This window comes from Paramormyrops kingsleyae, chromosome 15 (genome assembly GCF_048594095.1).
Source record: "Paramormyrops kingsleyae isolate MSU_618 chromosome 15, PKINGS_0.4, whole genome shotgun sequence".
NCBI classification, from domain to species: domain Eukaryota; kingdom Metazoa; phylum Chordata; class Actinopteri; order Osteoglossiformes; family Mormyridae; genus Paramormyrops; species Paramormyrops kingsleyae.
This window is the reverse complement of record NC_132811.1, coordinates 19,568,901-19,583,092: the sequence shown is the minus strand read 5'-3', so window position 1 is coordinate 19,583,092 and position 14,192 is coordinate 19,568,901. Positions and strand designations below refer to the sequence as shown.

At 49.6% G+C, this 14,192-nt stretch overlaps 1 protein-coding gene across 1 annotated transcript in view; it reads right to left on the bottom strand.

Moving 5' to 3' along the window:
- Positions 1 to 2,326: 2,326 nt before the first annotated feature.
- prex2 (phosphatidylinositol-3,4,5-trisphosphate-dependent Rac exchange factor 2) overlaps positions 2,327 to 14,192 on the bottom strand; it is a 66,900-nt gene continuing 55,034 nt past the window's right edge. The window contains exons 36-40 of the mRNA XM_072699564.1: positions 10,597 to 10,663; positions 10,306 to 10,496; positions 7,895 to 7,997; positions 3,490 to 3,557; positions 2,327 to 2,506 (exon numbers count right to left, since the gene is read on the bottom strand). Of these exons, the coding sequence (XP_072555665.1) occupies positions 2,461 to 2,506; positions 3,490 to 3,557; positions 7,895 to 7,997; positions 10,306 to 10,496; positions 10,597 to 10,663 (475 nt within the window). The 3' untranslated portion in view covers positions 2,327 to 2,460. The remainder of the gene's footprint in view (positions 2,507 to 3,489; positions 3,558 to 7,894; positions 7,998 to 10,305; positions 10,497 to 10,596; positions 10,664 to 14,192) is intronic.

The following is a 14,192-nucleotide window of genomic DNA, read 5'->3' as shown; positions in this document are numbered from 1 at the left end:
CAGTGAGGTGGGGCGGGGCTTTTTTTTTCTTTTTTGGGGGGCCAAAAAGCAGCACATTTCTAGGTACAGGTGGGGGTCAGTTACGTGGGTGTGATGCTGGTGTGGAAATTGGCAATAAGGAGACATTAAATATAACAAGAGGTGTTTATATGAGAAGTGGAAATGAAGGCCAGCAGGGGGTGTAGTGGTTAAAATTCCACACACAATCAGAAGGCTGAAGCTAACGTTACCATAGGATGCCCCAGCTGCATTAATGCTGTTCCTATGCCGTTTTTAAAGAGGGTCTTCTGATCCACCACCAACACTAATGCCACTTTGCAGTCATGATTCTCTCTGACAGACTGTCCTGAATGCCTCAGTTCCTCCTATATATTATATTCACAGTATAAATCCTCCACTGTCAGTCATCATGGACCAGAGTTACCTACCATCAAAAACCACGGTGAGGCCTTTATTTCTCAGAGGCCACGTCAGCATTCAACAGACATGTTTATTTAGCTTTTATCTGAAGCAGAAAACTTTTTTTGGAGAAAGCAGGGTCAGTCTATCCCATGGCAAATTATGTGTCAAGGGCACTGAGATTGGAACTGGTGACCATCCGAGTACAGGGACAGCATCCCAACCCATAAAGCCAAGCAGCACCCCTGAGTGACCATCACCGACACCAGGTCGAGAGGTTAATCAGAACGCAGCGCATGTGGGGAGAACAGCACCCTCTTCAGGTCCAGCAGTGAGCATTGTGGTCGTGGGCATCGATCTAGGACTCAGATAAAGACATCTGCTGGTAATCAATGAACTATCTGATCCAGACCAAAATAGATTTATTGCCTGGACAAATATACAGACTGCATGCAAGGTCACTGCATTCTCTTTAAGGTGCCGAAGTCCTGAATTACTTCACAGGAAAGCCCATGTGATACCATTGATAGATCGCAAATGAAACATAGAGCGAAAGACCCAATTGTTTGGCACACGGAAGAAGGAAACTAGGATCAGTGCCCTTTTCAAATGTTTAATAGAAATTAATAACTACAGTAACATTATAGATTAGTGGGTAATGCTTAAGTTCAGTCAAGCATTTGTTTAATGACAGCAAGGAGGAGCTTCAGGTCAATTTACCAAAGTAAATAAATTACTCTCATCTTCACGTATCAGTCCTCTTTACAGTCTTCTTTACATTTCCTTGCTTTAAAGTTTTTCCAGGTTAAAGTAAGAGAGGCTACACTGAAGAGAACCTTAGATTTACAATAAGACATTTAAATTTGTATACATTTGAAACATTATGACTGCCTAACAGTACTGAAGATTTAACCAGGGCAGTTAACGTAGCTTTTTATATTTGCATAGTAATACAATAATCTATAAGGAAATGGATACAACTGATTAGCAAGTATTTTTTTTAATGAAAATAAACATTTCATCCTGAGTACTGTATGTATATACTGCGTATATACATTATTTATATATACTACTATATATGTCTATATATTATATATATGCATGTAGGTATATAGTCTGTCTCGTTTTGTATGTGAAGATCTTAGCACACCGGGTGACTCTCACAAAGAGCAGGGTGGGCTGGTTGTGTTTTGTGACATGAGAGTATTGGGGACGGGACTCTGTGGCACATGGCAGTGCTGAGCATTGACTACATCATTTGTCTGTAGTGCCCTGTTACTGTTACCGCCTAGCAGATCATGTCAGTTAAAAGATTGTCTTCCTGTCCAGTCTGATGTTATAAAAGGCAGGAAAAACGTCCTGCAGACAAAAAAAACACTAATCCAGTGTTTCCCAACCCGGTCCTCTGGGATCCCCGATGGTCCCCATTTTGCTCTCTCCCACCTCCCTACCAGACAGTCCATATTTTTGCTCCTCTAATAGCAAAACCGGGAGCTGGGAGCAAAAACATGCACTGTCTTGGTGTCCCCGAGGAGTGGGCTGAGAAACACTGCACTGCACTGCATTAATCTAACTATGAGACAACCACAAGCTTCCATCTGTTTACCAGTAGGGGGCACCAGTACAATCCCCATTATCACATAAACTGAAAGCACATGAAACAGGACGCCAAAGTGCTGCTGAGTACTGTTACAGGAAATGTACATATTTCAGTGCGCAAAAAAAGGTGTCATTTCTCATCCAGAGCAGTTATTTACAGCAAATCCCTTCATAAACTCACTCCGGAATGAGCTGATTGTTAAAACCATGCAGAGATTTCTCCAGGTCCTTCTTTAGATTAGTTTTTTAATACCAAGTTACTGAAAATAAAAATGAGTTGTAATGTAAGTGGAACGCAGAGGAACACACACACAAAATAAAAGCACTACAGAGTTACACGCAGGTAGTATGTAAAAGGGGGGGAACCCAGAGAGCCAATGTGACGCCGAGGCCCGCGGCCCAGGCCCGGTGCCGGCCCGACTGCTGCCTGGGCCGTCGCTGCTGCCGTCTGGTCCTGCAACCTCATGGCTCGCCGTCCGGGGGTGGGGGCTGGCACAGCTTGTACAGCCTGGGAAGGAGAGATGCACAGAGATGTCAGAGCCCCCCCCTCGAGAGCAGAGCTGGGCAGTAAGTCCCGTAATCAGAGCTGCTGATCCCCTAACTGGACTGGCCAGTGGTCCAAACAGTCCCAGCTCACTGTGCCCTTAATGGAGAGCTGATCTGATTGGGCCTGCTCGAGTGTGTCAGCCAAACACAAGGTCGCAGTCATTGTGCCATTTTACACATTTTGTACATTTCCCTCATACACAAAAGTTAACTTTCTTCTCCTTGCGTCATATGGGGTCACGCTAGAACATCAAACATTAACGGTATTTTAAAACCCCTCATTTTCCGCTACACTGCATCTCTGCCAGAGGTCAGAAACCCTCTTGCAGGTTCTGTGTTTAGGTCACTCCAGTTATCGCTGAGAAGCTTAATTAAATGATCTGTCTTGCTATTGAACCTTAAATAACGATCCGCTTGACCTAATTGTGTTTGCCAGTTTTGCTAAGTGGTTCTCAATAAGGCTATCAGCCAGAGGCGGCTTGCAGTCAATCTCCGCTTTTAGTGACGGTGACGGGTCGAATGAAGAGAGTATTTCTTTCCCTCCCTTCGGGTCAAACAGGTCAGGCCCATATTGTCCGACACCTCAGAAAATATGAAGTACCCTAAAGAGGGGCATGTGTTGCTCAGAGCGGGGGGAGGGGGTCTAGGCCTCTCTACTGGTATTGGATGGTCGTCGGATTGAATCCAACCTCAACAGGGGGGCATTGGACATTGACACTTGTGCAAATGCAAATGAAGCATCATTTCATTTCAGGGTTGAAAGTGTAATGAGACAGGCAAGAGGAGGCGGCAAAGGAATACAGTGAACGGGGAGGGGGTACTGCTGAGGGGCTGCTCTATCCTGAGGCCATCAGTCCCACTAAAGGCTCAGGCACGCTGCACAACGATCAGGGTTTAATATCTCATTAAAAAGCAGTAAAGATGGAGTCGTGAGCTTCACGTCACCTGGGCACCGATGATGGGGTCCGGTCCCGCACCCCCAGATTCTTGGCTGAGTTCTGGACTCTCGCTCCCTGGTAAAAAGGTAAAGGGTTTAGAATGTCACTGATGCACATAAACATATTTTCTGTACGCAGCTGCCGGTCCTGAGCAGGAACGCTGTGCCGTCACAAGCTGTCAGGACAGCATATTCCTGGCTCTAAGACAGGACAGGTCATTATACCTCAAAGGTGCTCAGAAAATAACAGCAGTGGTGCTTGCCGTCCCCGGGCTGCGTGTGCGCTGCGTCACACGGGCATCATTAACGCTGCGATGCCGTTGGGAGATGCATTGCCATTCTGAGCTCCTCGCAAACATCCCTGCAGTCTAACTCAGCATTTCAGACACGTCACCATATTTCACAGGACCCTGACTGACGAGGCTGGCCTTGTCTGCCGTCACGGAGGAACCGGTCTGCTCACTGTTAATGCTGACTGGGGAAACTGGCACATATTTTACGTCGCAGAGACGAGCTGCAAGTTCCTCATATGATAAATCACCTCCAGCGAATAATTTCAGCAGCTCTGGGCTTTTATTTTTCTTCAAACAGTCAGGCTGCCTTTTATCAGAACAAAATGCTGACAGACACACACAGACAGGCGTGACAGGTACACATGATCAAGTGTGACAGACACACACAGATATCTATGACAGGCACACGCACACAGGCGTGACACACACAGATGTCTATGACAGGCACACGCACACAGGCATGACACACACAGATGTCTATGACAGGCACACGCACACAGGCATGACACACACAGATGTCTATGACAGGCACACGCACACAGGCATGACACACACAGATGTCTATGACAGGCACACGCACACAGGCATGACACACACAGATGTCTATGACAGGCATGACACACACAGATATCTATCACAGGCACACGCACACAGGCATGACACACACAGATGTCTATGACAGGCACACGCACACAGGCATGACACACACAGATATCTATGACAGGCATGACACACACAGATATCTATGACAGGCACACGCACACAGGCATGACACACACAGATATCTATGACAGGCACACGCACACAGGCATGACACACACAGATATCTATGACAGGCATGACACACACAGATATCTATCACAGGCACACGCAGACAGGCATGACACACACAGATATCTATGACAAGCACACGCAGACAGGCGTGACACACACAGATATCTATGACAGGCACACGCAGACAGGCATGACACATACAGATATCTATGACAGGCATGACACACACAGATATCTATGACAGGCATGACACACACAGATATCTATGACAGGCATGACACACACAGATATCTATGACAGGCACACGCACACAGGCATGACACACACAGATATCTATGACAGGCACACTGTCCTGTACCGTGACAGGTACCTGCAAAAACATGCCGCAGCCATTACAGATGAAAGTATAAATCTCACCCATTTTCCAGACGCATGACAAACATAATCTCTACTCCAAACGTCAGCTGGTGTAGGACATCTATGGTGGTACTGATCCAGACTGACAGCCAGGTCGGACTGGGCCAGGGCGAGATCCAGACAGACAGGAGGTTCCAGAGAAGAATAAAAGCAGCCTCACTATGTTAAGCACTGCCCCTCCCACCATGGGAACAACACAAGTTTTTTAGTAGGAATGGCTGGAGGTCACAGCCTTTGGGATGGCCTGTGACAGGAAGGGGAACCGCACACACATTAGGGCAACAAAGGGGTCACACAGTGAGCTGCACCAACACGTGCACTCGCTCCTCTAGGTGAGTCGGTACACCTCCACAGCGCCTCCTGCTGGTAGCACCAGAATCCCCCAGAAAACCAGGTTTCACCATTTGGTGCATCTTCGCCTTACTTACTGCAGGAAGTGCCGGATGCGAGGTGGGCGGAGTCTGTCGGACACTCTCCAGGTGACATCGGGCCCTGACCCCGCCCAAAGTCATCACTTTATCGAAATGGCCAATCCGGCTGGGCCAGCACTCAGCTGGGAAGGCAGCAGCCAATCGTGTGAGTCAGGGCTGGGTGCAGGATCTGGGCATGTTTAACAGGCCCCCACATCAGCCAAACACTTTGCATTCCAGCCCTGTTTCCCGTCTGCGTCACCGAGAGCCGTTCTCCATTACCTCACAAGAAGCACCATCAAAGCGGTGGTGTTTTTGAGAGGCCTGCACTCCCAGAGACGGAGAGAAAACACGAAAGGCAGCTTAAAACGCTCAGGCATGGCACCCTCCACTCTCCATCTGGCAAATTAACAGATAAAGTCACTCTTCCATCACACCTCCATCCCCCAAAACATCTTGCTGACAGAAATCAAATAAAAGAAAAAAATCAGGAACTGGGTCTGATTTCCATTCATTCCAGTGATTGGATTTAGTCACGCAAACGCGTGAAGCACCGCCCTCCTCCACTACGCCCTGGGGCTCAGCAGTCTGCAGCTCATTTTCAGAAAAACAACATTCAGTAAATTTACTCCAAACATATTTATATAAATAATAATGATGCATCAGCATCTTCCCTAAAGCCTTGGCATACAGAGAGGCTGGGCTGATATCCGTGCTCTGTGGCGCACCCTCTCTCAACGCTTCATAACAACAGTGATCCACCTTTGTGTTTGAATTAACTTACAAAGCAAAGGTTCCTGTTCCTGCTTCTGGCTGCAGCTCCTTCAAATGCTACCAGTCAAAACGAAAATCTCTTCCAAGTCAATATGAAAGGGGGCAGCACATGGCTGGGGTGATGCATGGTCACATGTGGGGGCGTGGGGTGATACAGCGGTACGCTGGGTGAGCCAGCCTGACGCAGGGGGACGATAAAGAGGCGGGGTGAGGCACGGAGAGGCGTGATGCGTGGGGAGGCGAGGTGATGTGTTGGGAGGTTGGGTGATGTGTGGGGAAGTGGGGTGATGTGTGGGGAAGCGGGGTGATGTGCGAGGAAGCGGGGTGATGTGTGAGGAAGCGGGGTGATGTGTGAGGAAGCGGGGTGATGTGTGAGGAAGCGGGGTGATGTGTGAGGAAGCGGGGTGATGTGCGGGGAAGCGGGGTGATGTGTGAGGAAGCGGGGTGATGTGTGGGGAAGCGGGGTGATGTGCGAGGAAGCGGGGTGATGTGTGAGGAAGCGGGGTGATGTGTGAGGAAGCGGGGTGATGTGTGGGGAAGCGGGGTGATGTGTGAGGAAGCGGGGTGATGTGTGGGGAAGCGGGGTGATGTGTGAGGAAGCGGGGTGATGTGTGAGGAAGCAGGGTGATGTGCGGGGAAGCGGGGTGATGTGTGGGGAAGCGGGGTGATGTGTGAGGAAGCGGGGTGATGTGAGGAGAGGTAAGGTGATGCATGGGGAGGTGGGGTGATGTGACGTGATGTGGGGCGGCACCAGACTCTTTTTTGTCACCTTATTCCTGCCATTTGGCTGCCACACATTTTACCTGGGAGCTCAACCATCTTCCAATAAAAAAAAAACAAACAAAAACCTCAAAACGCCAGATTCCGGGCCGGGTAAAGACTTCTGCCCACTAGGGGTGTAACGATACAGTCTGCCCACCGTTCGCTTTGATCAATAATTCAGGGCTCATGTACATTTACAAGAAAGCTGTTTTCAAACCGTTTTGGCCTTATGCTGCAGTGCAAAATCCAAAAATAAAATCTCAAAGCAAACCTGAGATTACGCCTATATTGCCCTCTTGTGTTAATGGTAATAAATGACATTGTGTCACGGTTGCACCTCTACTGGCGACGGTGAGCAAGGCAAGCAGCCTCCTGGGGTGGATATGCTGGGGTGCAAAGAACACCCATAAATAAATAAATACACAAACAGGGAGAGGCGGGCAGCTGTGGGTCACCGCCCCAGCGTGACACCACCGTCCCACGCAGGGGACCTCACAAGGTGACTAATCTCACCCTCAGTCCTGCCTGACCACCAGCCCTGCCCACAGCTGCATCCCCAACACCTATTTGCGTGTGCTTTGTACATACTGAAGCAGAACGGTAAATTTTCACTCCCTCCCGCTGACAGAACAGTCAATGTAGCTCCAGAACAACCCAACAAGAACAATAAGGACCAAGGGCGACCTCATCGGACCATCAGCAGCGTGCAACAATGCATCAAATCCGCACCGAGGGGAGAAGCCAAGCAGCCGGCTGAGATGATCGGTCTCTGGCCGAATGCTCACAATGAAGATGTCAACACTGAAGGGGGGGGGTACTTAGTTTGCATTTTAATAATAGTGATGGTGCAGATCTCACAGCTTGCAGCAGATTCCACAGCAAGCTGAGCTAAGACCTTCACTCATCACACAAGCAAGAAGAACTGGCACTGAGGTTCCTCAGAAGACCACAGATGACGGCGTGAGAAGACGCACGGGCCGCACCTGCTTCCTCATGACGTCCGTGGCCTGCATGATGCAGCGCGGAGGCAAACCGTAGTTCCGGGCGAGTAGAATGGCCTGTTCCAGAGTGACACTGAGGGTGCAGCTAGAGGAGAGGACAGAGGGCAGGGCTGTCAGACATACAGCAGCAGGGGAGAGAAGCTTCACACGCAAGAACAAGTGACGTACATTTTTTGAGTAAGCCGGGTCAGTCAGTCCCTGGAGCAACTTGGGGTAAAGAGCCTCGCTCAGAGGCCCAACGGTGACATCATTCCTCTGACCATGGGAGTTGAACCAACGACCTTCCGGTCCCCGGCAGTCCTAACCCGCTGAGCCACACACCGGCCCACCCCCCCTTTTTTATCCTTTTTGTCCTTCTACTTTATTAGCAAGCAGTCAGTAGTTAAAGGACTGTAAAGCCTTAACTCATTCTTGACTTTTCCATGTGCTGTCAGGGTCCACGCATGGTCACACGTGCGTAACCGTGTGCACATACTGTCCAGGGATGTGGTCAACGCCCACATACAGCAGTGATAATCCACCAGACCAGCAGACGGCAGATGCATTGCAACAAGCACAAATACAAGCCATGTAGTGAAATAAGTAAACAATTTCAAAGTTGATACTAGGCTGAGGTGGTATTAAAGTAAAATGGCATACCGATTTTTTGTTAATTAATGTCTGGATGATGTGAAAAATCAGATATGCGGGTACCTCAGCACCTCCTACAACAACTATTCTTCTTCTGCTCTTTCTTTGTTGACCTCCGATCTGTGAAACTAGTGCTGCCACCTACTGGAAACACCTAGTTCATTTCCTCACACTTCCGCAGTCGATGTGCACCAGCGTTCACGGTGTCCGCCAGACATGAAAATCTGGGCTGCATGCACACCGTCCAGTGCAAACCTCCCATGATGAAATTTATATCATCCTGTGCACGGACCGTGAGCGCACACGCAGAAGTGAGGTATGAACTTGTAATCCTGCCACACCCTCACTGCACATGCTCCGTGTTGCCTAATCCAGTCCTCAGTGACCCACAGAAAGTCCACGTTTTTGCTCCTACTGGGAACGGGAAAGGAGCAAAGACGTGGACCGTCTGTCTGTCCCCACGGACCGGGTTGGGAAACACTGCTCATTGATAATGAGCTAGGCAGCCCCTTCCTGAACCTTCCCAGCTGCTCCTGTGGTCACCCTGCCCCCCCAACACCTCCCCTAATTCCCACAGAAGCTCCTCAAATCAAAGCCCCTTTGAATTAGTGGTAGCTGCTGCTTGCTGAGCTGATCATTATCCGGCAGTTCGCGGTGATGGGGGGTGATGGAAATGGGCAAATGGGACCAGCCGGGATAAATCAAGATGGAACTCACGGCTCTGGTCGGGTAGCTTCATCCTTTCAGAATGAGGAGCAGGATCAGATCCCCAACATTGCGGGGTGTGAACAAGGGGCTACCCAGATAATATGCCGATAAAAGCAGAGACTATGGATCAGGGATCTGGGAGGCGGTGCTGGGTTCGAGCTGGACAGCTTTCTACAGGAGGGTGGTGTTCAGGTGGAAGATCCCCAACATCAGAGGGTCACAACAGAATTATAACAACGGAGTCCAAGCCATTCCGATTTTACCGTGTTTTTAAACTTCCGCACAGCCCGGGTTTAAAGTCAGCGCTGCTGTCTCCTGAGATCTGCTTCTGAATTGTCTCTCCAGTCATTTTGAAGCATTATATATGTAATACTCTGTTCGTCCCCTAAGATCACAGGATCTATGTGAGGAGGTGAGTGCAGAAAGGTTTCAGGGACGGAAAGTTCAACTGAGAAACAGCAGGAGTATTTCCTGAGAATAATTGGTGAAAAGGAGCCCGGATACCTTTGAGGGATTTGGGAGAACTGCAGCAATCACATAAATCATTTCCAGGTGTCAGAATCTGCCGCTGCCCGTTGGCTGAGAGCAGCCATGAGCAGAGAGACGGTGCTGCTGTTCGGGTTTTGGGTATGAGCAGCGTTTCAGGGCTGGTGTTCAGAGCCGCTGGTGGGATTCCATTAGAAACCGCTCAGAATGTCACGGATATGCGGCTTTTTATTCTGACCAAACTGCTGTAATTAATTACATTTCACACTGGGATGAAAAAAATGATATCTCATGATCTCTAATTAGATCAGGATAAGTGACTAATAACTACACTCTAAAAGCAGATATAATCATCTCTCCAGCGAGAAAGGAGATGCTGGTATGATCACCATTTTGCGGAGAGCTGCTCCAGCACAAAGTGTATTAATAGTCACTGCATTAATAAGTAAGGGGGCTTTAATGGATATTCCTATTTAAGACTCACTCATTTGTTTAAACTATGCTTCAGTAGAAGTCACAGAGAAGGAAAGATGTCCCCAGGAGGTGGGAGAGAGGGGTGGTGGGCTCACCGGTGCACCCCGCTGTTGCACATGACGATGTGGCAGGCCCCCAGGCGGTCGCACAGCTCGGACGCCACCGTGAGCAGCCCCACCCCAGATGCACCGCAGGCTGTGAACTGGCAGGCCGCTGTCCGCCGTGAGCTCACAAAGCTCTCCATCAGCCGATAGAGCTCCTCCAGGGCGTTCAGGGGGCGCATCAGCTGCGGGGGGGCAGGCACATGTCAGCTGGGGGGCCGGGGGCCACAGGCTACCCCTCGCTACAGGGCGCACCTACAACAGCCCATCTGGGGGTTCATTTACCTTGTCTACTAAGGCCGCTTTTGGTGCTGAGCTGGGGAGCAGGTTGGACTTGTCCAGGTAGAAGGCCCTGTGGGTAAGAAAACTCAGTTAGTGCCCTTCTCAGGCCCAGTTCCTGCCACACCAGCACTGCAAACAAAAGCATCACAGGCTCCACCCACATCGGCACTGCAAACAAAAACATCACAGGCTCCACCCACATCAGCACTGCAAACAAAAACATTACAGGCTCCACCCACATCGGCACTGCAAACAAAAACATTACAGGCTCCACCCACATCGGCACTGCAAACAAAAACATCACAGGCTCCACCCACATCAGCACTGCAAACAAAAACATTACAGGCTCCACCCACATCGGCACTGCAAAAAAAAAAAAAAACACCACAGGCTCCACCCACATCGGCACTGCAAACAAAAACATTACAGGCTCCACCCACATCGGCACTGCAAACAAAAACATCACAGGCTCCACCCACATCAGCACTGCAAACAAAAACATTACAGGCTCCACCCACATCGGCACTGCAAAAAAAAAAAAAAAACACCACAGGCTCCACCCATACCAGCACTGCAAACAAAAACATCACAGACTCCACCCACAAAAACATCAAAGGCTCCACCCACACCAGCACCACAAACAAAAAAACATTACAGGCTCCACCCACCACAACACTGCAAGTAAAAGACGTCTTAGGCTCTACCCATACCAGCACCGCAAACAAAAATCACAGCCTCCACCCCCACATGCGCCACAAATGATAAAAACACCAAGGCTCCGCCCACAACAGCGGCATAAACAATAAATCACAGGCTCCGCCCATACCAGCACTGCAATTGAAAAAACATCACAGGCTCCACCCACAGCAGCAGCCTTGAGACAGCAGAGCTCCTTCCTGCTCACGTGGATGGAAGCCTCATCCTGCTTTCATGAGGCTATGAGAATGAGGGAGGCAATAAGGAAAGACAGCAGGCAGCAGCTGCCTGGGGAGCATGTGCTCAGGACCAAATGGGTAACGGAGGTAAGCGAGTGTCCATGCTGCTGATGCCGGAGGCTGACAGACAGCTTCTGCTACAGGTGGCATGACCCAGGCCATACCCACTGACCCAGAACATGACCAGAACATGCTGGACCTGCTGTGCAGGGACTCTGTACACACTTGATTATGTTCAGTGGCTCTAGAAATGCATGATGATGTTCAGTGACTCTGCACATCAGGGATATTCAAATCACGGTCCTCAAGGTCCGAGCACTGATGATTTTCCAGCCTTCCTGTATCTGTGAGCCAGGTCTGAAGCCTCTGGCCAATCAGAATCAGTAATTATTAAACTAACTACCTGGGAGAACCGAAAATATGGCCTGGATTTTGAATTGAGGGCCAAATTTGAAGAGCTCTGCTTTCCTTTCCTGATAACGTCCAGGGTCTTGGCACATGCATGATGTTCAGTGACTCTCGGTGCATTCTGCACACACGCCTGACATTACTGGCAGCCCAGCCCCCAGCTGGGATGCTTCCTCCTCCTCTCTCTGTTTTCTTGTCCTCTGATTTTGCTGAAATGTCAGCGTTTCATTATTCATCTAGCCCCCGTGGTTAAATCCGGCTCTCTCACCCCCCTAAATAAAGTCTTCCTTTATTCCTTCCTCCTGTCCCGATGTCACCATCTGGAGAAGGTCTCACCCCCACCATAGCGCCTCTGTCCAGAGCACCAGTGGAAGCCATTAACTGCAGTCAAAGGTTTGGGAGTCTGAATAAGTCCTCACCTGAGAGGAGGGGGGACAGGCAGCGGGGGCAGCGTTAGTGCTGTGGTGGGGCATAAACTGCAATCAGACCGGGCTGGGGGTCTGCTATCATCGCCCCCCCCCAAACCCCTCCCCAGTGGTTCTGTGTGTACACAGCCATCACTGGGGCACAAAACTTTGATAACTAGAGCTGTAAAAAAGGCCATAAAATAGATAAGCGGCTTAAAAACCACGATAAATACATCTGTAGGCCCCAGATGAAGTCCTATGGGGGGGGGGGGTTCACCGGCAATAAAATAAACACGAAAAAAAATGTTCACAGTGCAGATTTCTGCACCCGCAGCCGGCCTGCTCACGGTCAGACAGCACGGTGACGCACTGATGTCATCATCACATACACATGCAGCCCCCCCCCCCCCCCAAAAAAAAAAAAGTTCACGTCAACTCCACAACCAGCTGCTGATAATTCAATTCCTGGCACCACGCTACCCGCTCGCCCCCCAGATTGCGATGAGGGAGGTAACGGCTTTTGGCGGGGGTAACACTCCGTGTAATTGGTTTCAAAGCAGCCTTATCTTCCACGAGATGCGGCAGACAGCAAAGTGTTTAGCTTCCACTGGAGCGTCCTGCCGCTCGGCTGAATCTGCCCGGTGAATTTCTGCCAAACGCTGGCAGCAGACAGCTCACACACTTAACTTTAATAATGCACTCTTTAACTTTAATGTACTGCTGTCAAAAGAAGTGTTTTACACGTTTGCTCTTCTGCATTGGACTTATGACCCAAAGGTTTCAGGCCGAGGTGCTAGAAGCTTCTGCCGGAGGAGAGGAGTTAACCCAGCCCAGGTAACTTGGAGCTGCGTTACTGGGTAACAAGCCAATAAGCAATTGAAGCAGCTGGCTTGGCTTAAACACACCTGCAAGGCCACAGTGAATTCATTAAGTACAATTTAAATAACGAGGGGGCATTTATTTCTGAAGACGCTTTTTCACGATGCTGTCATGGATTCATTGTAATGAAGATCATCACGAACAGGTGGGATTTTGACCCCATCTCAGGCAAGCAAAAGTCTAAATGCTTCGCAAACACATAGTGAGGCTTCTTCCCACGGGCGAGGTGAAAAAGTGGTGGTAACTGGCTTAATCTCTCTCATCCTCTGTGCTTCCGGGATCAGGTCCAGAGTACTCTAACTGAACTGCAGCTGTCATTAAGCCCAACATCAGCTCCTACACTCATTCATACAGAAGGTTGTCGGTTCGAATTCCATGCTCAGCAGAAAAATCACATATCCACTGGCCCCCTGAAAAACCCTAGGGACGCCAACCCCCCCAAGCTTCATTCTCACATTGTGTGTGTGTGTGTGTGTGTGTGTGTGTGTATGTGTGATGTCGCCTACATCCTTAATGCACAATAGGCGGAACCTGTAGCTATTCTCATATAGTGAAACACTGGCACTATAAATATATCCGGCAACAAGATTAAATATCTACTGTACCCACAAATACTATACAGAAAACACTGTAAAGCACAGATGCGTTCATTATGCAGATGAGAGAATATCAGACAGGCCAGCACGTCTGGAATGATTTTACCCACGACCCCTGGAGAGGGGGCTGTTCCCCTCTGAGCTCTCACTCTGAGGGGGGGGGGGGGGGGGTTACGGGGAAGTGCTCAATAAGAGCTGTAAGAGCCCTTCTCCTGCACTTTCCCATCGCTGAGACTCCCGCCCAGCCTCCAGGTCTATGTGACTCCTGGCCATCTGCATACCCCGCATGGGAACCCCGCGAGAACACATGGGCAGATAACAGAGAGGGTGGGCCGGGGGGGTCGCAGCCTAAGAGCATGCAGCTGGGAGGAGGT